We start from the raw sequence: 25,686 nt of genomic DNA on the forward strand, positions 1-25,686 counted from the left end.
ATTTCACTTTTAGCATGATAATCTCAAGACACATCCATGTTGCCCCAATGGTAACATTTTGTCATTTTTACGGCTGAGTAGTATTCCATCTTCTTTATCCAATCATCAGTAGAAAAACAACTAGGTTGTTTCCTTGTTTCAGCTATTGAAAATAATGCTGTAATGAACACAGGGGTACATGTATGTTTATAAGTAGGTGTTTTCAATTTTTTTGAGTAAAGCTTTTGTACACAAAAGAAATCATCAACAAAGCAAAAAGGCAGCAACTGAATGGGAGAAGATATTTGGAAATGACACCTCTGATAAGGGGTTAATAATATCCAAAATATATAAGGAATTCACAACTTAATAACAAAAAAAAAATCAAACAATCCAATTTAAAAATGCACAGAATATCTAAATAGACACTTTTCTAAGGAAAACATACAGATGAAAACATGCTCTACATTATTAGTTATAAGGGAAATACAAAATCAAAATCATAATGAGATTCTACCTCACACCTGTAGAATGGCTTATCATCAATAAAATAAAAAATAGCAAGTGCTGAAAAAGATGTGGAGAAAAGGGAATCCCCGTACATTGCTGGTGGAAAATATAAATTGATCCAGTAATTTTTTAAATGGTAATATTCAATGATTTCAATCATCCATTGTTGGTGAGGATGTAAAGCAATGTAATAATACCTGTGATGTCCTAGAATCCCACATTGGGAAATTTAGCCTGAGAAAAAAGTCCTAAATAACACCCTTAAGTACAGCAAAAAAATATCAGGCACAGAGATCTTTATCGTAGTGATGATAATAAAGAGTTGGAAGCAAGCAATATATCCAGAATTAGGCATGTTTAAATAAATTATAGTATATCTAACTGGCAAAAATAAAGCAGAACATCAAAATGTTGACAATGACTAAATATAAGAAATACCTATGACTATCCATTGCTTTCACATCACTTCATAGAGAAAAACAAAGAGAGGGGTGGAATAACTAACTTATGAAAGATGAGGGCCCCTGAATCTGGCATGGCAAGGTATCTCTTTGACAAGCACACCCTGGGAGATAGTGATGAGAGTAAAGCCTTAGGCTGGCTCCCCACAGCCACAGTGGTGACTTTCCTGGTCACCAAAGCAGTACCTGCATGTTGGAGGTACTGCTTACCTTCACTTTTTCTGTAAGTTGTACAAATCATCCACTTACATTCTTTCATTTGTAGCATTCCTTCAAATAAAGTAATTTGGTACCCCATTGCACCCCCCTCCAAAAAAAAAAAAGAGAGGGAAGAAGAGAGAGGAGAGAGTAAAGAAGAAGGAAGGAAAGAAAGCCATGGAGGAAGGAATAAGGGTTTAAAGGAAGTGAGACAGATACGCAAGAAAGCAAATTATATCTTCTTTTATGAAAAAGCACTATACAAAATCCAAATTTTAATAGAAAAATTAGGAGGTGAGTCTTCAATTTAAAAGGATACTTTAGAATCAGTTATTCTCACGATTTTAAAATACTAAAATAAAGGTTCATACAACATAAATTTCATTTATACAGACATTAAAGAATATATTTATTGTGTAAAAGAGCTATATTGGTAATTATACTAGTAAATGAAAGAAATAATCTGTTTTGTTCAAGTCTTTCTAGACTCCACAGTAATACTGCAGAATATTAATCTTCTTTAAAATGTCATGAAAGCGTGTTTTTCATACTTCCCAGTAAAATGCCACAAGAACATTTCCATACAGCATTCCAGTGAACAGTAGAAATGATGCTCCATAGAACTCTATCCAACTTTTACATAGAAGAAAACATTCTTCTACTTCATTAGCAAATATGTGCAAAGTCAAAGAAAACCCCGGTGAATAACAAAAACAAGTTCTGCTACAAGGAACAGCTTCTCCAAACAGAGGAAATGACCAGAATGGAAAGCATTACAGAAAATTTAAACAGGTACAGATGAATGATGGTCTCTACATTAAGTGCAACCATTATGGATACCCACTAAGCATACTATATATAATTGGAATAAAACCTTAACTATTTCAAAACCAGTCTACTGCAACATTTAGAAATGAACAAATTTGTCTGAAATTAGCCAGTAATTCTAAGATTACATATAATGTAACTGATTAGATATCAAAGCTGAAGAAGCATTTGTGTTAGCTGGCAAATTCAAAAATGGTCAGCCCTGACATGAGATGCTCAATGCTTATTTGCTGAATGAATGGTATATATGGGAGCATCTACTGGAATCAAATAAAAAATGATAAAAAGAGGGAAGAAAAAAGTACTGAATAGCAATTAAAAGTAACTGCTGATAAAGAGCATTCCCTCACTGATTGATAACAGAAGTGAGAAAAGGCAAATGAGAGATCAAAAGAGGATAGAATTTGGAGGAAAAAACATCCACTTTAAAATTGCTGCCATTGCCCTGGTCCACGTGGTTCAGTGGTTAGAGTGTCCACCTGTGGACAGAAGGGTCGTGGGTTCGATTCCTGGGTTGCAGGTTTGTTCCTCAGCCACCGTCTGGATGAGTGTGGGAGGCAACCAATTGAGGTGTCTCTCTATCTCTCTCCCTCCTTCCCTTCTTCCCTCCCTTCCACTCTCTCTAAAAAAAAAAAATCAATGGGAAAAAAATATCCTCAGGTAAGGATTAACAACAACAACAACAAATTGCTGCCACTGACTTTTATACAGACTATATAAAGAATTCTCAAAATTCAACAACCAAATAAAAGGAGGGCAAAAGCTCTGAATAGATACTTCACAAAGGAGGAGATATGGTGGCAAGTAAACACTGGAAAAGATATTCCACATCAGTCACTACAGGAATAAAAATTAAAGCGTCAATGAGATAACACTAAAACTTACTAGAATGGCTAAAATTTAAAAAACAAAAACAAAGCCAAAACAAACAAAAAAAATCCAACACTACCCAACAATCCTACACCTAGGTATTTATCCAAATGAAATGAAAACCTACATTCACATAAAAATGCATGTAAATGGTTATAGGTTTTACTTATAAATGCTAAAAATTTAAAATTCCCCAAATATCCTTCAACTGGGGAATGGATAAATGATCTGTAGTGCATCCATGTAAAGGGATATACTACTCAGCAGTAAAGAGTGACAAACACATTATACACAGCAACAACATGGCAAATGCATTATACTAAGTGAAGGCAGACATACGCAAAAGGGTACATTCTGTATAGTTCCATTTACACATTTGCAAAGGCAAAAATACAGGAACAGAAGATAGATTACTGGTTGCCAGAGGCTGGGGTAGGTGAAGAAGCTGATTACAAAGCTAATTTCTAGATACTGGGAAAGTTTCAGAGAACTCAAGCACAGGCTAGCTCAGAATTAGCTGCTCTCAAAATTTTTTAAGTTAAATTAAACTTATGTTTTACATGAATTCCATCAGGGAGCCCCTGCCCCCACCATTTCTCTGCCTACTTTTTTTTTTCATTTTTCTGTCTTTTATGTAGACTGGCTTCTCTACTTCTTTAGTTTATATGGCAGGACACCTGGCCATTGATGGAGAGACTTAACGTCTTTACCTCCTGGTTACAGATAGGGTTCTGTGTCTCAGTTCCAGTTCCAGAATCCTGCAGAAATACTTTGCCCTACTTTGGTCTGCTGTCCACTGCTAGTCTAGTCAGCTGTGTGTTGGGCAGGGTGTTATGTTGCACAAAATGGTTGCTTCCACTATCACCATGTGGGCTGGGAGAGAGCTTTTCCCAGAAAGCAGAGGGGTTGAGCAAGCTTTATCTTTAGGGTAGGTTACCCTCCTTAAAAAGTATGGTAAGGTCAAACTACAATGGTCATTGTCTTAATTTTTACAGGGGGCATGCAAACAATTAACAGGTTATGCTTCTGTTTAAGGACATGATACTTCTAAAGTTTATATTCATTAGTTTTAAAAGTATAGTAGGGTAACAATAACATAACATTCTATTTAATATAAGTATTTCCCCACCTGAGATTATAAATTCTTGAACTGAATTTGTCTAATGACAGGGTGAAAAAATATATAAACAACAAAATAAAATCAATGCCCTACACATATAGTAAGCATTTCAAATTGTTAAATGCATGAAATACTGTCAAATCTTAAGACTTTATGATTTCTCATTTTTATATTAATAAAACCAAAGGTTAAGGAGCACTTTTGTCAGGGCCAGGCAACAGAAAAAGATCTTTAGGGAATGGAAATTTTCAAAAACTTAGTACCATAAAATGGCTTATTAAGAAGCTGATTCTGGAGTTCTTATTTTGCTGATTTTTTTAATGTAGCAAGAAATAATCACTAGAAATTAAATTATCACTGTAGAAAGTTTTCTTCTTCTTTGAGCTGCTTTCTAATTCAACCTGAACAATTGACTTTGTATCACCCTAGCTTTGCAAGGCACACCTGCCTTTAAAATGAATGCATCAACTAGATGCAATAAATTTTCCATCCTTTGATCTCTTATCACATTGTGTTTCAAAACATCAAAGAGTTTAAAACTGTGTCTTGAACAGTGCCCAAACACAGCTCTGAGTTTGATCCTGAGCCCACAAAATCAGAAGCCTTGAAACCTCAGCCACAACTTCTTTTTTTTAAACCTCATTAACAATATGCTGAAGTGGTTCTTTTGCCAGGAATTTTAAAGCTTAAATAAAAATTTATGGCAAATCCCTACTCCTACGTCCTCAACCCTGTTCCTTGTCTTGCCTCCTGTAACTCATTATTTTCTCAACACCCTGTTTATCCCAAGTATAGAAAAACGCCCCTTCTCCTTCAATCAACATATACTTAATAGTTCTTGTATCAAAGGTTTAAGCCGGGTAACAAAGGATAATTATAGCACAGTGCAGAAACAACTTCAAATTGAATTCCTACATACTGGAATCCAATGAACAAAATAAACTGACAGGTCTAGAGGCATGGAGGCATGGAACAGACTGACAGATTTCAGAGGGGAGGGCACGGGCCTAGAGGAGATTAACCAAATAACTTATATACATATATATGTGCATGGCCCATGGTCACAGACAATACTGCGGTAAAGGCCTGGGGTGGGGTAGGGGTTGGGTAGAGTGGGGCAAACGTGGGGTGAAATGGGGGACATCTGAAATACTATCAACAATATAAAAAAAAAGTTGAATCCTACAAAGCGCTATTATTAAAGACTAGAGGCCCGGTGCACAAAAATTTGTGCACTCGGGAGGGGGGGTCCCTTAGCCTGGCCTGTGCCCTCTCGCAGTCTGGGACCCCTCGGGGGATGACCACCTGCTGGTTTAGGCCCGCTCCCCGGGGGATTGGGCCTAAGCTGCAGTCGGGCATCTTTAGCACTGCTGAGGAGGCGGGAGAGGCTCCTACCACTACCACTGTACTGGCAGCTGGCAGCCTGGCTTGTGGCTGAGCAGAGCTACCCCTGTGGGAGCGCACTGATCACCAGGGGGCAGCTCCTGCATTGAGCGTCTGGCCCCTGGTGATCAGTGTGTGTCATAGTAACCAGTCATTCCGAGTTGTTCTGCTGTTAGGGTCAATTTGCATACTACCCTTTTATTATATAGGATAGAGGCCTGGTGTACGGGTGGGGGCTGACTGGTTTGCCCTGAAGGGTGTCCCAGATCAGGGTGGGGGTCCCGTTGGGGTGCCTGGCCAGCCTGGGTGAAGGGCTGATGGGTGTTTGCAAGCTGGTCACACCCTCTTCAGGGTGGGGGTCTCCACTGGGGTACCTGGCCAGCCTGGGTTAGGGGCTGATGGCTGTTTGCAGGCTGGTCAAACGCCCCCGCCCCCAGTGGGGACCCTCACCCATGGAGGTTTGGCCAGCCCGGGTGAGGGGCTGATGGCTGTTTTCAGGCTGACCACACCCCCTTTAGGGTGGGGGGGGGTCCCCACTGGGGTGCCTGGCCCGTCTGGGTGAGGGGCTGAGGGCCGTTTTCAGGTTGGCCAAGCCCCCCAGCGATGGAAGCTCCCAGCCTCTCCTTTTTATCTTTTTTTTTATTCTGGGATTTATTTACCTTCTATAATTGAAACTTTGTTGCCTTCAGTGGAGCTCAGAGCCGGCCGTGGCAGGTGGGAAGCTTGGCTTCCTCCATCACTGGAGCAACCAAGCCTTCTGCTCGCTCCAGCTCTGTGGCCACAGCTAGCTGAAAGCAGGTATCTGGGGTTTATTAACCTTCTATAATTGAAACTTTGTTGCTTTGAGTGGAGCTCAAGCTGGCCCCAGCAGGTGGGAAGCTTGGCTTCCTCCATCATTGGGCAACCAAGCCTCCTGCTTGCTCCAGCTCCGTGGCTGCCGGCTGCCATCTTGGTAGGGTTAATTTGCATATAATCGCTCTGATTTGCTGGTGGGCGTGGCTTAAGGCACAGCAAAGGTACGGTCAATTTGCATGTTTGTCTTTTATTAGTGTAGATTCCTTAGCATTCCTGATCATCTTGTTCCTTAAGACCCTTCCTCTGTCATGGTTCTAAGAGCTTTCTCTCTCCCTCACTCCAAACCCTTCTAAATCTCTTCTATTTCCTATTCCTATCAAACTTAGCTCAAGAGAGGGCATTTATCAAATTTCTGTTACTTTACTCTGCAAAGGGAATCTATGCTCTTTCCTTTCAGTCTTTTCTGTCCAAACATTGCCTAGACACCCCACCTTTCACAACTAACAAAAAGTCCATCTAGGTGGCTTCTAAACAAAAGTTCACTTTTTTTCTCTGTAAGGAATGTTCCATTCTTTTAGGTTATCTAGCAAAAGCTGCAGCCCATTCTTAAAGTAATAATTTTTCCTTCCTATTATAAAAACATACCAGAAATTTTACAGTCAAATGACTTGTGTTCTTGAAAGGAGCCTCAGGAAAGGTTATTCACTAACTGAAAAGATACTATTATTACTCTTACTTATCTTCTACACAATTTACTAAGAAAAGTGGCTTATTAATGTGCAAAAACTAGATATATAGAAATATAATACTATAATCCAAGAACATGGGTCTTTTTCCCATTTGTAATAACTGGACCAACTGAAATAATAAATAAAACAAGCAAACACTAAAGGGTTATAACAAAAATAAGATAGCTTACATTTTTTAACTTTAGTTTGAGAGAGAAAATGAAAGTATACTAACTTACATTTGTATATAGTTTGCACATGTATTTAATGTTCTTTCATAACCTATATATGTATGTTTTATTTACTTTAATATTTAGAAGTTCGTAATACTCCTATTTTATAGAATAAAAATTAACCTCATGCGTGCTTCAGCAGCACATATACTAAAATTGGAACAATACAAAGAAGATTAGTATGGACCCTGCCCAAGGATGACACCCAAATCATGAAACATTCTATATTAAAAAAACAACAACAAAAAACAAACAAACAAACAAACAAAAAACCTAGCCCTAGCCGGTTTGCCTCAGTGGTTACAGTGTCGGCCCGCAGGCTGAAGGGTCACCGGCTCCATTCCAGTTAAGGGTATACACCTCGTACTTTGGTTGCAGGCTTGATCCCCAGCCTCAGTTGGGGCGTGTCAGGAGGCAACCAAATCATGTGTCTCTCTCACATCAATGTTTCTCTCTGTCTCTCCCTTTCCCTTTCACTCTAGAAAAATCAATGGAAAAAATACCCTCGGGTGAAGATTAACAACAGAAAAAAAAGTTTGTTACTATCAAATGACAGGTCAAGGATTCTAAACAATTCTAATATCATGTCAGGTATTTTTTCACTAGGTACAGCTCCTAAAAATGTTCATAATAAATAATTTTAAATTAAATAAGAGAAACATGAGAGTATATAAACACAATGAAAAAGCTCCACTTAAATTCAACATATGACCACTTTTTTAAAACATGGGGATTAAGATGGGAGTGAGAGTGAGCAAGCCCAGCAAGAGGATAAAGTAGGAAAATACATTATTGGGCAGAAAAATGTCAAAGCTAGAGAAACAGATACAGGATGAAAAGAGAGAAAAAGACCAGTGTATCTGAAAGGAAGAATGAGTTGAAGTCTGGGCCTTGGAGATACCTCAGTCAGTGTTGGTTCCACCCAACACACCTGGTGTCACATCTCCAGAGCAGTCTTGCTCTGTATTCCTCCTCCTTGGCTCCAGTCAGCCAAAAATATTCCCTTATTTAGCAGTCTGAGAGCCTGGGACTAGTATTTCCACGATTCCCCAAGAGCCCTGACCTTATATGAAAATAAATATCCTTGGGTGAGGATTAACAAAACAACCTACTTTTAGATTGTCAGTGTTCACAAGTTCAAATCCTATCCCTGCAATTTATTTGCTGAGTGCTCTGGAGGAAAAGTAATTTAACTTTTGCAAATCTCAGTTTCCTCATAAAAAAACTAGGAGGATGTTTATTTATGTAGCTCCTTCCAACTACAAAATTCTGTTTTTCATGAGCTGCATGTACACAAAAAATAAATGGTGCCAGCCTGGTGTGGCTCAGAAGTTGAGCATTAAACCTATAAACCAGGTGTTCACAGTTCAATTTCCTGTCAGGGCACATGCCTGGGTTGCATGTTCAATCCCCAGTGTGGGGCGTGCAGGATGCAGCTGATCAATGATTCTCTCTCATCATTGATGTTTCTATCTCTCTCTTCCTCTCCCTTCCTTTCTGAAATCAATAAAAAAATATATTTTTAAAAAAGAAAATAAATGGTAATGGACTTATTCAAACAGATGCCTTAGTAACAGTTGAAATGAACAGATTTCCAGAAAACTGAAACATAACTTAAAATAATGCAGGGAAGCTTCTGAGAAGGTAGAGAAGCAAGAACAACCATGAAGCAAAGGGAACAACCTTTCCTGAGAAATGATGGCCAAATCTCTGTGCACTGAGTGCTACTAAGTTCCATCCCTTACCTTTCAGCCATATGCTGAAAAATCATCAACTTAATCATCTGGGCATTTGATGATAATGCTATCTAAAGTATACAACTATTTTAAATAAAAGAAATCCAAATAAGAAAGGAAGCATAAGCCCTAGCTGGTTTGGTTCACTGGATAGAGCGTCGGCCTGCAGACTGAAGAGTCCTGGGTTCAATTCCGGTCAAGGGCATGTACCTTGGTTGCAGGCACATCCCCAGTAGGGAGTGTGCAGGAGGCAGCTGATTGATGCTTCTCTCTCATCGATGTTTCTAACTCTCTATTCCTCTCCCTTCCTCTCTGTAAAAAATCAAAAAAAAATATTTTTTTTAAAAAAGGAAAAGTCTGGGAGAGAAACCAAGATGGCGGCATAGGTAAACACCGGAGATTGCTGCCTCATACAACCACTTCAAAAATACAACTAAAAGACGGAACGGACATCATCCAGACCACAGGAAGGCTGGCTGAGTGAAAATTCTACAACTAGAAGGAAAGAGAAAAGCATACCGAGACTCAGAGGAGGTGCGGTGCTGAAGTAAATACAAAGGTGCGGAGGTGCATGCGGAGAGGGCTGGTGGCTGAGGACACGATTGTCTTTTTCAATCGGAAGGGAGTCTCAGGCTCTGAGCTCCAGTTCTGGGCGAGTCTCTGGGGACCCAGACTCATACGGGAGAAATGGGACTGTCTGGCATCGGTCAGAACTCGAGGGCAGCTTTCTCTCGGAGGCACTCGCAGTGATTGCCGGAGCCTCTGAAGGCAGGACTGAGAGCAGCCATACTGCTCGCTCCACCAGCCCTGTTGATCCCCTGGGACCCCGCCCCGCCCAAGCCTTGCACGAAGGCTTTTGCATATGAATGGCCCAGCCCTTTGTAATCTGAAAATTACTTAACAAACTGCAGCTGCTCCAAGGCCCCAGGGCAACTAGCATTGCTTTACAGTTGGCTTCTGCTGGGTAGCCTCAGGCAGAGGCTAGATTAGCACCTCCTTAGATCCAAGAGCCAGTGTACCCAGTGGTCAGAGTGGGACCATCCAATTACAACTCCTCTGATCCACAAGGGACACACTCAGGGGGCAGACTCAGTGAGCACCAAAGCCCCACTGAAGCAAGTCTTGCCCCATAAGGGTGTCTTAAGCACAGAAGTTCTCCCACTGTAGATACAGCTGATTCTCACAGCCAACTGGCCTGGAGATCAAATCCTCCCAGTGTTACCCACAACAATCAAGGCTTACCTACAACAAGACTGTGCATACAGCCCACAAGGGGGTGTACCAAGAGTGTCTACCTCAGGTAATTGGGGAGGCTGAGCCACTGGGCCCTATAGGACACTTAGCACAGAAAGCCACTCTATCGACACAGCAAAACATTAAAAAATGCCGAGACAAAGAAACAGGACACAAATGACAGAAATGGAGGAAATGAAACTACTGGATATAGAGTTCAAAACCACACTTTTAAGGTTTTTCAAGAATTTTCTAGAAACCGCCTATAAACTCAATGAGACCCTTAAGAAATCTAGTGAGACCCTTGATGTTGTGATAAAGGACCAACTAGAAATTAAGCATACACTGACTGAAATAAAGAATATTATACAGACTCCCAACAGCAGACCAGAGGAGCGCAAGAATCAAATCAAAGATTTGAAATACGAAGAAGCAAAAAACACCCAACCAGAAAAGCAAAATGAAAACCGAATCCAAAAATATGAAGATAGTGTAAGGAGCCTCTGGGACAGCTTCAAGCATACCAACATCCGAATTATAGGGGTGCCAGAAGAAGAGAGAGAGCAAGATATTGAAAACCTATTTGAAGAAATAATGACAGAAAACTTCCCCTACCTGGTGAAAGAAATAGACTTACAAGTCCAGGATGCGCAGAGAACCCCAAACAAAAGGAATCCAAAGAGGACCACACCAAGACACATCATAATTAAAATGCCAAGAGCAAAAGACAAAGAGAGAATCTTAAAAGCAGCAAGAGAAAGAGACTCAATTACCTACAAGGGAATACCCATACGACTGTCAGCTGATTTCTCAACAGAAACTTTGCAGGCCAGAAGGGAGTGGCAAGAAATATTCAAAGTGATGAATAACAAAAACCTACAACCAAGATTACTTTATCCAGCAAAGTTATCATTTAGAAGTGAAGGTCAGATAAAGAGCTTCACAGATAAGGAAAAGCTAAAGGAGTTCACCACCACCAAACCAGTATTATATGAAATGCTGAAAGGTATCCTTTAAGAAGAGAAAGAAGAAGAAAAAGGTAAAGATACAAATTATGAAGAACAAATACACATCTATCAACAAGTGAATCTAAAAATCAAGTGAATAAATAATCTGATGAACAGAATGAACTGGTGATTATAATAGAATCAGGGACATAGAAAGGGAATGGACTGACTATTCTTGGGGGGGAAAGGGGTGTGGGGGATGCGGGAAGAGACTGGACAAAAATCGTACACCTATGGATGAGGACAGTGGGTGGGGAGTGAGGGCGGAGGGTGTGGTGGGAACTGGGTGGAGGGGAGTTATGGTGGGGAAAAAAGAGGAACAAATGTAATAATCTGAACAATAAAGATTTAATTAAAAAAAAGGAAAAGTCTGTATCTAAATGATATACTATTTAAAACTTCTTTAAAAAAAAAGGAAGCATAAAACTGTTATTATTTGTAAATTACATACTACTATATAGAGAGAACCTTAAAGATTCTACCAAAAAAAACCTATTAGAACTAATTAAATGAATTCAGAAAAGTAGCAGGATACAAAATTAATATTCAGAATTTGATTGCATTTTTATATACCAACAACAAAATAAGAGAAAGAAAAATTAAGAAAAAAATCCCATTTACAATTACATCAAAAAGAATAAAGTATGCGGCAATAAATTCAACCAAGAAAATAAAAGACCTGTCCTCAGAAAACTATAAGACATTGCAGAAATAAATTGAAAAAGATAAAAATAAATGAAAGGATATACTGTGTTCATGGTTAGGAAGAATTAACATTATTAAAATGTCCATACTATGCAAAGCAATCTACAGATTCAATGAAATCCTTATCAAAATACCAATGGTATTTTTCACAGAACTAGAACAAATAATCCTAAAAAATATCTGGAAGCACAAAAGACCCTGAATAGCCAAAGGAATCTTGAAAAAAAAAAAAAAAGTTCGAGGTATCACGCTACCCGATATCAAACTACTTAGTATACTATAGCATGGTACTGGTATAAAAACGTACATATAGATCAATGAAACAGAATAGACAACGCAGAAAAAAATCCACACCTATATGGTTAATTAATCTATGATAAAGGAAGCTAGTATATACAATGGGGTAAAGACAGTCTCTTCAATAAATGGTGTTAAAAAGGGGGGGAATAGGGGACACCTGTAATACTGTCAACAATAAAAATGAATGAATGAATTGACAAAACTAGACAGGCAGGTAAAAGAATGAAACAGGATTACTTTCTTATACAATATACAAGAATAAAATAAAATAAAAATGAATTAAAAAATTAAATGTAAGACCTGAACTATAAAAATCCTAGAAGAAAACATAGAAGAGTAGCTAATGCTACTCTTTGACACCACTCTTAGTAATATATTTTTAGATGTGTCCTTGAACAAGGGAAATACAAGAAAAAATGAATAAATGGGAGTACATCAAACTAAAGTATTTTTGCATAGTGAAGGAAACCATCAACAACATGAAAAGACAACCAACTAAATGGATGAAGATATTTGCCAATGATATATCCAAAAAGGGGTTATATCCAAAATATATAAGGAACTCATACAACTCAACTCCAAAAAAACAAACAATCTGATTTTAAAATGGGCAGAGGACCTGCATAGACATTTCTCCAAATAGGACATACAGATGGCCAATAGACATATGAAAAGATGCTCAATGTCACTAACCATTAGTGAAATGCAAATTAAAACCATAATGAGATATCACTTCACACCTGTCAGAATGGTTATCATCAATACCTCAACAAAGAAGTACTGGTGAGGATGTGGAGAAAAGTGAACCCTTGTGCACTGTTGGTGGGATCACAAATTGGTGTTACCACTATGGAAAGTAGTATGAAGTTTCCTCAAAAAATTAAAAATAGAACTATCATATGACCCAGTAATTCCACTTATGGGCATTTATCCAAAGAAATCCCAAACACTTATTGAAAAGACATATGCAACCTTATGTTCATTTCAGCGTTACTTATATTAGCCAAGATATGAAGCAACCTAAGTGTTCAATAGATGAATGGATAAAGAAAAAGTGAGGCCCTAACCGGTTTGGCTCGGTGGAGAGAGTGTTGGCCTGCGGACTGAAGGGTCCCAGGTTCGATTCTGGTCAAGGGCATGTACCTTGGTTGCGGGCACATCCCCAGTAGGGGGTGTGCAGGAGGCAACTGATAGATGTTTCTCTCTCATCGATGTTTCTAACTCTCTATCCTTCTCCCTTCCTCTCTGTAAAAAATCAATAAAATTTATTTTTTAAAAAAAAGAAAAGAAAAAGTGATATATATATATATATATGTGTGTATATATATATATATATATATATACATATATATATATATATATATATAATGTATATTCTCAATATATATACAATGGACTATTAATCAGCCATAAAAAAGAATGAAATCTTGCCATTTGTGACAACATGGATGGACCTAAAAGGTATTATGCTAAGTGAAATAAGTAGACAGAGAAAGACAAATTCCAAATGATTTCACTTATATGTGGAATCTAACGAACAAAATAAACTAACAAACAAAATAGAAACAAACTCACAGATACAGAGAACAAATTGATGGTTGCCAGATGAGAGGGTATTGGAGGTAATGGGTGAAAAGGGGAAGGGAATGAGATGATCAAATTGCCAGTTATAAAAACAGTCACGGGAAAGTAAAGTATAGCATAGCAAATATAGTTAATAATATTGTAATAACTATGTGTAGTGTCAGATGGGCACTAGACTCATTGGGGTGATCACTTCATTAAGCTATACAAATGTCTAATTACTCTGCTGTAGACCCTAATATTGTCTGTCAACTGTAATTTTAAAAAAACTGCCTGGCCAGTGTGGCTCAGTGGTTGAGCGTCAACCTATGAATCAGAAGGTCACAGTTTGATTCCCACTCAGAGCACATGCCCCGGTTGTGGGCATGCAGGAGGCAGCCAATCAGTGATTCTTTCTCATTATTGATGTTTCTATCTCTCTCTCCCTCTCCCTTTCTCTCTGAAATCAATTTAAAAAATATATTTAAAATTTTTTTAATTTTAAAAATGATTTTAGAGTTTTAGAAAAACGTTTAACATAATAAACAGTAATAAAAAATTAAAATCAAATATTAATAGTCATACATATTAAAATTGAAAAGCAGAGATATAATACTCTTACAGATGGTTTACCTCAAAGTCTATCAGCTGTAGGTCAGCTATCAGTGTCACCAGCAGCCCACTATTGTAGAGTTCTTGTGCTAACTGAGCCACAGCCTCTGTTGGGGGTTCCTTGTCATTTGTACCACACAGAATTTCTTTCATTGCTTGCAGTGATTTCGATACTTCTTCCGAAGCCTAGTGACCAAAAAGTATGCTAAGACTTAAGTGAATAAAAATTTTCAGGCTATAAACAAATAAAAACCACTTATTAATCCCTATATATTTATGATCAAAGAACACTGTACAGTTATAAACAAAAAAAAACCTTTTAGTAAGCACTGGTTTTTTTATTTTAAAAAGTTACTAAAATTTATATCTAAAAAAGACTTCTAGTATTTCTAGTTAGCCAGCATAATTGAAAAAAATATTTTCTCTTAAACCATACTCAGACACAGTCCATTTTGATAGTAATTAATTGTAAATTTAACTTTTGAAATTAAAATGACTCTATTTTAAAGACCTATCAAGTAGCTACTAGTCTTTAAAACATTTGCTAAGGTTTTTCTGATTTTTTTAAGTAGTCTAGGTATAAAATCATAAATTGTTAAAACGCATAAACTTTCTTTGTTGATACACTTTTCTCTCACACAGACATTATCTTTTTTGTTATCTATAAAACTTTTAAAAAATCCCTCACTATATATAAAGAATAATAGGAAAATCCATGGAGATAGAAAGTAGGTAAGTGTGTACTAGGGCCTGTTGAGATAGAATGCGTAATGACTGCTTATGAGGTACAGAGTTTCTTTTTGGGATGATACAAATGTTCTGGGATTAGATAGTGGTGATGGTTGTACAACCTTGAGAGTATAATAAAAACCACTGAGTTGTACACTTTAAAATGGTGGAGTATATGGTATGTAAATTATATCTCAATGAAAACTTTTAAAAAAGTTAATACAGATGAGGAGAGAAGAACAGACCATTAGTTAACAATTTGATTTGCTGACCACTAAAAATATATATGTAAAGTATAAAATTTAAAGTATACTATTCTAATCATTATAATTGAAGGGAATAAAAAGAATAAGGTAATATAAAAATAATACATAGTCGCTGAAACCGGTTTGGCTCAGTGGATAGAGCGTCGGCCTGCAGACTGAAAAGTCCCAGGTTCGATTCTGGTCAAGGGCATGTACCTGGGTTGCGGGCACATCCCCAGTGGGAGATGTGCAAGAGGCAGCTGATCGATGTTTCTCTCTCATCGATGTTTCTAACTCTCTATCTCTCTCCCTTCCTCTCTGTAAAAAATCAATAAAATATATTTAAAAAAAAATAATACATAGTAATGTGACACTACTTAAAAAAATAATTTACATATACATTTTATGATCTGACTGAAGCAATCTTTATTTATTAGAGGTTGGAAGTTTCTTAAATTGTGTGACTATACCACAGGTCAAGAAACATTTAAGTACCCCAGAAGTTACCTGAATGGCTCTCTTTCAGCCTAAAAGTAAATATTGTTATGTCTTTTATGATAAAAATTTATTTACATTTTTGTAGTTTTCTTACCTATGTTTGTAGCCTAAACAATATAGTTTAGTTCTACTGAATTAGAATAATACCTGTACTCTTTTAAAATTTGCTTCTTTCACTCCACACTGTATTTGTGAGATTCATCCATGCTGCTGCATATAAGCAGCAGTTCTTCAATGTTCATTTTCTATGGTATTCCAATGATGGTGGCACCACTTCACTATCAGCTCTATTGTTGTTGGACATTTGGGTTGTTTCCATTTAGGGGTTATTACGCAAAGCACGATACCATAACATTCTTGTACATGCAGTCTGGGACCATGTTCAAGAATATCTCTAGAGTTTATATCTAGCAAGAACATGCATGTCTTTCTATCTAACAGATAATATACTAACCTTGTTTCCAAAAACCAATTTATACTTTACACTCATAGTGAATCAAAGTTCTTATTGCTTTCCATACTTGTCAATACTTAACACCATTAGACAATTTTGCCAAGGTAGAACATGTATGTTATGAATATACTGCAGTTAATTGGACTTTTTCTGATTACTAATGAAGATGAGTATCTTTTTATGTTTTTTAAAAAGTTTTCTCTCTTTTGTTATTTAGAATTACTCTTTTATAAAGGTCTTTTTTTTTTCTACTTGGACCAATAGTTGGTTCAATATTACAAGTACACTAGGATTAAAATATATTTCTATATTACTTACAAGATGTAGGATGAAAAATATACTTCTACATCCTTATAAGAACACAAGATTGTTATCAGACACTGAGACAGAAATACACTTTGCACACAAGGGTATTTAATTTATAGATACTAACACTAAAAAGTCCTTCCAATGCGGAAGCACTACATGGTAGGATTTTAAAACAATGTTAAAATGTTCTACTGCAGTAGAAACTATCAGTTAACCTTTAAATAAAAGCTTTTTACCCTTCATGCCAATATAATATTATACCAGTACTAGAGGCCTGGTGCATGGATTTGTGCACTGGCGGGGTCCCTCAGCTTGGCCTGAGGGAATCAGGTCAAAACTGGCTCTCTGACATCCCCTAAGGGGTCCCAGATTGCGAGAGGGTGCAGGCCAGGCTGAGGTACCCCACCAGTGCACGAATCCATGCACTGGACCTCTAGTATGCATATAAGATCTATGGTTAATCTCTTCCCCCATTCTTCCCTCCCCGCTTCCCTCTGAGATTCATCAGTCTCTTCCATGTTTCCATGCCTGTGGTTTCTGCTTCTGCGTTGAGCATCTGCCTCCTGGTGGTCAGTGTGCATCATAGCTACTGGTTGGTCGGTCAGCCAGTTGCTTAGGCTTTTATATATATAGATAACCACTTAGATTTTTAAGCTATGTAGTCTAGAGGAATCCAGGGTTGGTCAGAGGCTCCAGATAATGAATCAAGAGCTCAAGACCACCCTGGTCAAGTATCTCAGTTGGTTAAAGCATTGTACTGATACACCAAGGTTTCAGGTTCAATCCCCAGTCAGAGCACATACAAGAATCAACCAATTCATAAAGAAGTAGAACAGCCCTGGCTGGTTTGGCTCAGTGGATGGAGTGTCAGCCTGTGGACTGAAGGGTCCCGGGTTTGGTTCCGGCTGAGGGCACGTGCCCGGGTTGCAGGCTTGGTACCCAGTGTGGGGTGTGTAGGAGGCAGCTGATGGATGATTCTCTCTCAGCATTGATGTTTCTCTCTCTCCCTCTCCCTTCCCTTCTGAAATCAATAAAAATATATTTTAAAAAAAGTAGAACAATAAATCAATGTTTCTCTTGCACGCGCGCTCTCTCTTTTCTCCTTCTCTTTCTCTAAATCAGTAAAAAAATTTTAATAAAGAAATTTTAGTTGATTAGAGGGTTGTCCTGATATACCAAGAGTTCAAGACAATAGACTCAACAATTAACAGATGCATAAAACCTAAAATAAATTTAAATGTATTTACAGAGACCCTATGTAAATCACAGACCATATTTGGGGTACTTCATTAAACTTTTATGTTGGTTTTTGGTCTTGGAATAAATATATTTTAATAATAATGTTATTGTTTTAGCTCATACCTTGTCTGTCTTTTTGTCTTGCTTTTCCAAAATGGCTAAGTTGTCTTTCAGAATTTTCACAATTTCTGCTGGATTTTTATGTGATTTACTAAACAAAGGCATTTTTTTCATCTTTAGAAATCTCCTCTTTCAATATGGAATGCTAAAAACAAATAAAAAAAAAAATAAAAATCATTAACTTATTCTTAACATGATTAAATTGTTATACTAAAATGACTTAAGTTTTCAATTCAGTAATTTGCTATATTAAAATCCAATTAAAATGAGTTTCATCAAGTTTTATGCCGAATTTAAACACATGAAAAATATTTTTAAACTTTACCTAAAAGTTTTTTCTCTAAGTTAAAATTTCCTCTTATAATAGAAATACAAGTATTATGCAAGAATGGAAAAAAGAATACCTTTAGAGAATAACCTGATATTTAGACTAAAAACTGATGCTAATAATAATAGATAAAATAAAACATATAAAACTAAAGTGGAATTAAGATCCACATACTATGGTAAGGCGATATTTAAAAGCATTCCACTCAACAGCAATGTAGAGTCTGTTCTTCACTCTTTAAATATTCAACTGACTATACTCATTGATGAAATGAGGACTACCATGGCAGAAGGTGAAGAGAGAAGGGCAAGGAGTATCAATTCTTGATTTTGAGAACATAAATTTACATACAGCAGAGGAAGCCAAATGTGGCAATCATTGTCTTATATTCATTTACTTTACATCTATTAGCAAAAATATTTCAAGCATTACAGAAATATCGTATAATAAATCAAAGGCTCCCATTAACAAATGACCCAGAGATACCAATTATCAGGTTGGAATATACTACTCCTGAGTTTTTTTCTATACATATAAAAGTAAATATGGCCCTAACCGGTTTGGCTCAGTGGATAGAGTGTCGGCCTGCGGACTCAAGGGTCCCAGGTTCGATTCCGGTCAAGGGCATGTACCTTGGTTGCGGGCACATCCCCAGTAGGGAGTGTGCAGGAGGCAGCTGACTGAAGTTTCTCTCTCACCGATGTTTCTAACTCTCTATCCCTCTCCCTTCCTCTCTGTAAAAAATCAATAAAATATATTTAAAAAAAAATAAAATAAAATAAAAGTAAATATGTTTTAAAATAAAATAGTTCTAAATATAGTATTTTGTAACTTTTCCAAACTTTTTATATCTTGAATATCATTCTATAAGTGCATGTTTAGGTCTGTAATATTTTTATTGCAATATAGTATTCCATTATACAGATACATTACATAATTATTTGATAAGTTCTTCTTAATTATTATAATTTATTTTACCAATACCCTATTGATTATTTTGAGTTAATTCAATTTCTCTTAATATTTTTCTTATTAACAGTGAAGAATATTATATGTAAATGTGTACACAAACATGTATACCAGTTGATAACAGCGCTCTTCTAACCAGCTATTCCTGTGGCATAACCTTGGCTATGGTTCTAAATCCCTCATCCTCCTAGATTCCTACTTCCTAAATCTGGTTCCCTAGTATTTGATAGATCTGTGAATTACCTTATATCCTTCTAATAAATTCATTCAGTATTGACTGTGATCAAGAATTCCAATGGGATACATACTAGTATATGTTATGAAGTATAAATTACAACTGTTGGTATAAATTTTGACAATAAACAAAAGACTTAAAAAAATATTTCATGTTTTCAGTAGGGATGCCTTATCTTCCCAATGTGGGAGGGTAAATATAAGGGGGAAGTTGTCCACTTTTATGGCAAGGATAAGTTTTAAAAGAATGTTAAAGGACCCCAATCAGTCTCTAAAACTGATTCAGAAAGTTGACTCAGCACTGAAAGATAAAGTATGTGAAGATCACACTGTGAGACTCAGTGGGTGGTTTCAGGTGCAAAAAAGAAAGAACATTGGAAGAACATTGTGTCCTGTCCCTTTATAAAATACAAGAACAAAATGATAAATATGCATTAGGTCTTTCTTTAATAATCAGGCCTAAACATAAATAAAGGCAAAGTATATTTAAAAAGTGTATGTAATGTGGAAGTGGGGTAGATGCTGAAATGATCATTAGATGGTTGGGCAAAGTAAACATTCTGTTGATTACTACCTGGGTGCTCTTGGGCACAGTATGTGATCTCTCCAAGTTCTGTGTTTTTACCTGTAAATGGTTATAATAACATCTCCTTCTCAGGACTGTTGTAAGGATTAAAGGCATGCAGAGCACCTTGCACAGGGCCTAGTAGATGTGAGGTACTCTATAATGCTTAGCTGCCATTATTACAAAACGTTCCATAACAGTTAATGAATTATTTCACTATACAGAAAGACATAATAATTGAGATATAATTTTGTCTTTATTGTGTCCTAGACACTTCTAAATTGCTGAGCCACTTACACATTTTTTAAAAATATAAATTTTGCCCTGGCTGGTTTGGCTCAGTGGATAGAGCATCAGCCTGCGGACTCAAGGGTCCCAGGTTCAATTCCGGTCAAGGGCATGTACCTTGGCTGCGGGCACATCCCCAGTAGGGAGTGTGCAGGAGGCAGCCGATCGATGTTTCTTTCTCATCGATGTTTCTAACTCTCTACCTCTCTCCCTTCCTCTCTGTAAAAAATCAATAAAATATATTAAAAAATTATTTTTTGAATTTTAAATACTCAATCTATATATATATCAAAACCTAACTTTCAAATTGTCCCCTCAGGAGTTCAACCAGGAGACTGGGAGTTTGATCACTTGCTATGATGTGCGCTGACCAGCTGGGGGCGGCATGGAACATAGGAAGGCCTGACCGGCAGCCAGAAGGCCCCCATCAGCCCTGATCGCCAGTCACACCTAGGAAATTTCGTGCACTGAGCCTCTAGTGTTCAAATATTTAACATTAACAAATTTTTATTTATTTTTTGTTAATCCTCACCCGAGGATATTTTTCCACTAATTTTTAGGAAGACTGGAAGAGAGAGGGAAAGACAGAAACATCGATGTGAGAGCAACAGTATGTACCCTTGACTGAAATCACACCCTGGATTTGATCTACAGGCCAATGCTCTATCTACTGAACTAAAGCTAACATTAACACATTTTTAATGGCTAAATGTATTTGTGTATTATCTTTCTCTATGTAGTTCTACTACACTAAGGAACAGATAGTCAACTATAGGAATTTCAACTAAATATGTACTCCCTGACATCAAAACAGAGTACAAATTATATATGGTATATATATATGATGTGACATGACTTTTGTCAGTTACCCATTGCTCTGCTCAATTCTCACTGTAACAAGCTAGTTATAATGCTAATTCCACTAAAATTATAAACATTTTCAGGACATTATCTTATATAATAAAAGGTTAATATGCAAATCGACTGAACGGTGGAACGACTGGTCGCTATGATGTACACTGACCACCAGGGGGCAGATGCTCAATGCAGGAGCTGCCCCCTGGTGGTCAGTGCACTCCCACAGGGGGAGAGCTGCTCAGCCAGAAGCCAGGCTCACAGCTGGCGAGTGCTGTGGTCTCTCCTGCCTCTATGGCAGTCGGACATCCCCCAAGGGCTTGTGAACTACGAGAGGGCACGGGCCGGGCTGAGGGACCCCCATCCCCGAGTGCACGAATTTCGTGCACTGGACCTCTAGTATTAATATAACAGTTAGCCAGCATTTCCTGATTCACTGTAGCCCGTACTCAATGAACAAAACTAAGCACAGGGATAGAAAAACACAAGCCTTGCTCTTTGGAGCTAATTATTAATTGGAAAAGCAAATATTTTAGGGGCAATGAAATTAATAACAGTGGGAATTAACATAGAATATATATAATGTCTCTAATATAGTATTCCCTTTTTTTGAATTTATTATTTTCATATTTTAAATGTACCTATTATCATAATAACTCTAACATAAACTTAGTTTAATAATGTTCTAAAATTTCATGGGATCATTAGTCTTCAATTCTGGGGAGCCTATTTTGAGAAAATCAAAACCCATACTTTCAAACCATGCAGTTACAGCCCCCCCAGGTCTCCTATAAATTAATGTGAAGCTCTCTTTCCTACACTGTTCTCTTCAAACCATGGCCAGCTCCATCTCACCCCCAGACTGAACACCTGTCCCCATAATTTTAAATTTGAGGCTGCCCTTTCCATAATCTGAGCAATTGTGCTGGTCACTCCATGTGCACCCACCCTAATCATATCATTCACTGCACCTTTATTTAATAAATGAGCCAACCAGCACTCAACACTACCTGCTAATAATCAGACCTAAACCCTCATCTATTTCTGAGTTGTTGTTAACTGATCATTATGATTCAGAAGTTATCACCCTTATGTGTGTATCATTTCTCCTATCTGTAAATTCAGGGGTTCTTTTTTCTTTTTATTGAATTTCTTGGGGTGACGCACTTTTTTTTAGCTTAACTGTGAATTCACCTCATCATATCATTTAATTCATAATTTTCCATTTCATTCATGAAGATATCAAGAAAAAATTTGCCAAATGCACTGGGAAAGCTCAGATACATTATATTTATTTGTTTACACCAGTTTGATTATTGTATTTTATTTTTTATTACATCTCCATGACTTACTAATTTTATAACTGCAAGTTTGTACCTTTGACCACCTCCACCCATTTCATCCACTGGCATCCTATGCCTTTGACAACCACCAATCTGTTCTCTTTAATATATAAACTTATTTTTGTTTTGGTAGTGTTTTCTAGATTCAACATGAGTGAGATCATATAGTATTTATCTTTCTCTGACTTATTTCACTTAGCATAATGCCCTAAAGGTCCATCCATGTTGTTACAAATGACAAAAATTTATTCTTTTTAATGACGGAATAATATTCCATTGTGTGTGTGTGTGTGTGTGTGTGTGTGTGTGTGTGTGTGTGTATACTAGGTGTACCAGTTAATAATGTGGATTTTTTTCAATAGAGGGAGTTACACATATGTTGATATATATGCGATTTGATGTGTATGCTATTTTGTTGTATTGACAACAAGTTTCAAAACTTCATATGTCAAATTTGCTGAAGGTGTTAACATCATAGATATTTTTACACTTAAAACTGTTGAATTTCATGTCCAAAAAAGAGCATTTGTGGGAAGTTATAATTCACTACTTTATTTTGAAGAAAAGTGCTGCTGAAAACTTCGGGAAGTTTATGGTGAACATGCTCCATTTCAAGATACTTGTGGTTTAAATGCTTTAAAAATGACGATTTCTATGTGAAAGACAAAGAACGGTCCAGGTCAACTGAAAAAGTTTGAAGACCAACAATTACAAGCATTATTGAATGAAGATGCGTGTCAAAAGCAAGAACTTGCAGAAAGATTAAATGTTGCTCAGCAAACAATTTTCGATCATTTATAAGCAATGGGAAAGATTTTAAAGGAAGGAAAATGGGTGCCACATCAACTGAACAAAAGACAAATGGAAAACTGAAAAGTCCTCAGTAAAATGTTGCTTCAACAGCATGAAAGAAAGTCTTTTTTGCATCGAATAGTGACTGGCGATGAAAAGTGGACTTATTTTGAGAATCCCAAATGCACAAAATCATGGGTTGATCCAGGTCAACCATCAACATTGACTGCCAGGCCAAATTGCTTGGGAAAGAAGACAATGCTCTGCAATTGTTGGGATCAGGAAGGTGTGGTGTATTATGAGCTTCTAAAACCAGGTGAAGCCATTAATACTGATCGTTACCGACAAAAATAATCAATTTGAACCATACTTTGATCATGAAATGACCAAATGTTCCAGAAGACACAGCAAAGTAATTTTGCTTCATGATGACGCATCATCACACACTTCAAAACAAGTTAAAGACATGTTAAAAGATCTTGCCTGGGAAGTATTAACCCACCCGCCATATTCACCAGACCTTGCTCCTTCAGATTACCACTTGTTCAGATCGATGGCACATGCACTTTCTGAGCAGCACTTCAAAACATATGAAGAGTCCTAGCTGGTTTGGCTCAGTGGATAGAGCGTCGGCCTGTGGACTGAAGGGTCCCAGGTTCAATTCCAGTCAAGAGCACATGCCTGGGTTGCGGGTTTGATCCCCCATGGGAGCCATGCAGGAGGCAGCCGATCAATGACTCTTTCTCATCATTGATGTTTCTACCTCTCTCTTCTTCTCCCTCCCTCTTTGAAATCAATAAAAATATATTTTAAAAAACAACATACAAAGAAGTAGAAAATTGGGTCTCTGAATAGTTTGTCTCAAAACAAGAAAAGTTCTATTGGGACGGTATCCACAAATTACCTGAAAGATGGGGAGATGTATAGCTAGTGATGGACATTACTTTGAATAAAGCACTTTCGATGTTTCTCTTGAAATTATAGTGTTTTCTTTTACAAAATTCGCTATTTGTAACCAGTACACCTAGTATATATCCTATCTAATAAAAGGGTAATTTGCAAATTAATCGTCACTCCATTACAAAGATGACAGCACCCATAGCCACAAGATGGTGGCGCCCAGTCTCCTCAGCCCCACTGGAGTCCCCCAGTCTTGTGGGGGTGGCCACTGAGAGCAGGCAGCATGAGCGGCCTGGCGGAATGCTTGCTTCAAGACAAGTGTTCTGCCCTGGCTGCGGAGGGCCTCTGGGCAGCGTGTGTGCACGCAGAGCAGCTGGGGCAGGACGCCTGCGTCATCCCTGTGGTGACAAGGTAAGCATCCCGCCCCAGCCGCAGAGAGCACATGTCCCACAGAGAGCAGAGAACCACGGGGAGTGGGCCTAAGCCGTCAGGGCTCCCAGATTGGAGAGGGCTCCCCTGAGGGCTCCCAGATTGGAGAGGGTGCAGGTCAGGCTTTGGGACCCACCCCCATGCATGAATTTCGTGCACCTAGCCTCTAATATATACATATACATATATATATATATATATATATATATATATATATATATATATATATATTTTTTTTTTTTTTCAACATGTACTCACCAATCAATGGATACAGGTTGTTTTCATATCTTGGCTATTGTAAATAATGCTGCAATAAACATGGAAGTACATATATATTTTTTTGAATTAGTGTTTTATTTTTCCAGATAATTACTCAGAAGTGAAATTACTGGATCATATGATAATTCTATTTTTAAATTTTAGAGGAACCCCCATAATGTAAAGTGGGGGTTATAAAAGATAGAATAAAATATTTTTAAATTAGATAGGCCATGTACAGTGAGCTGTAGGTTATTTATTGCTTATCCATATTCATTCTGAATCTTTTAACTCCTTCTATCCATCATGGCTGAAAATAAAATGCTTAAGATGGAGACAAAAGGCATGAAGGAGACCTGAAAATGGTACCTTCTGGGGATAAATTGATAGTAGTACTCTTTCATAAAGTGTACCTCAGAGTTTTTAGAACATACATTATATTTCAGCAAAGCAGGAAAAAGGGACAAGAAAAGATGCCATGTTAGGCCAACAGACTGACACCAGATGAACTTCTCCTGGGCACTGAAAACTGTGTTAGGGCCTCGTACAAAACCTGCCCTCCAGCATTAGTGGTGACAGCGGGCCATACAGCACACAGATGCCAGTGAACTGACAGTGGCCCTGTTGTACTTTTCCACTTTCAAGAATAAATAAACAGAATAAACAACACAAAATGTAAGTTCTATTTAATGGGGGGGGTGGCGGGGGGGAAGCAGCACATGAAAATGAAAGAAATGTCCTGTGGGCTTGGACAGGGAAGGTTGCTTCCAAAATTAATTTTTTGTAGGAGACGATGGGGGGGGGGGGGGGGGGGGGAGATTTATGCAAAAAGAAAGCTGGCCAAGATAAACAATAAAACACATAAACATA

The 25,686-nt window shown here is 37.5% G+C and overlaps 1 protein-coding gene and 1 non-coding gene across 10 annotated transcripts in view; one reads left to right on the top strand and one right to left on the bottom strand.

The window, feature by feature from the left end:
- Positions 1 to 25,686, bottom strand: part of CAB39L (calcium binding protein 39 like) — a 157,467-nt gene that overhangs the window by 63,080 nt on the left and 68,701 nt on the right. For 8 of the 9 annotated variants that reach the window (XM_070409072.1, XM_070409076.1, XM_070409075.1 and 5 more), the window contains 2 exons: positions 17,859 to 18,000; positions 14,283 to 14,447 (listed from right to left, as the gene is read on the bottom strand). In XM_070409072.1, the coding sequence (XP_070265173.1) occupies positions 14,283 to 14,447; positions 17,859 to 17,969 (276 nt within the window). In that variant the 5' untranslated portion in view covers positions 17,970 to 18,000. The remainder of the gene's footprint in view (positions 1 to 14,282; positions 14,448 to 17,858; positions 18,001 to 25,686) is intronic. The other variant, XM_070409077.1, reaches the window with a different exon arrangement.
- LOC139007783 (U6 spliceosomal RNA) lies at positions 7,236 to 7,337 on the top strand. Its single transcript, XR_011470945.1, has one exon. It is a non-coding gene; the product is annotated as a U6 spliceosomal RNA (small nuclear RNA).

Source organism: Myotis yumanensis, unplaced genomic scaffold, assembly GCF_028538775.1.
Source record: "Myotis yumanensis isolate MYYU_CA2020_CCGP unplaced genomic scaffold, mMyoYum1.0.hap1 SCAF_3, whole genome shotgun sequence".
Taxonomy (NCBI): domain Eukaryota; kingdom Metazoa; phylum Chordata; class Mammalia; order Chiroptera; family Vespertilionidae; genus Myotis; species Myotis yumanensis.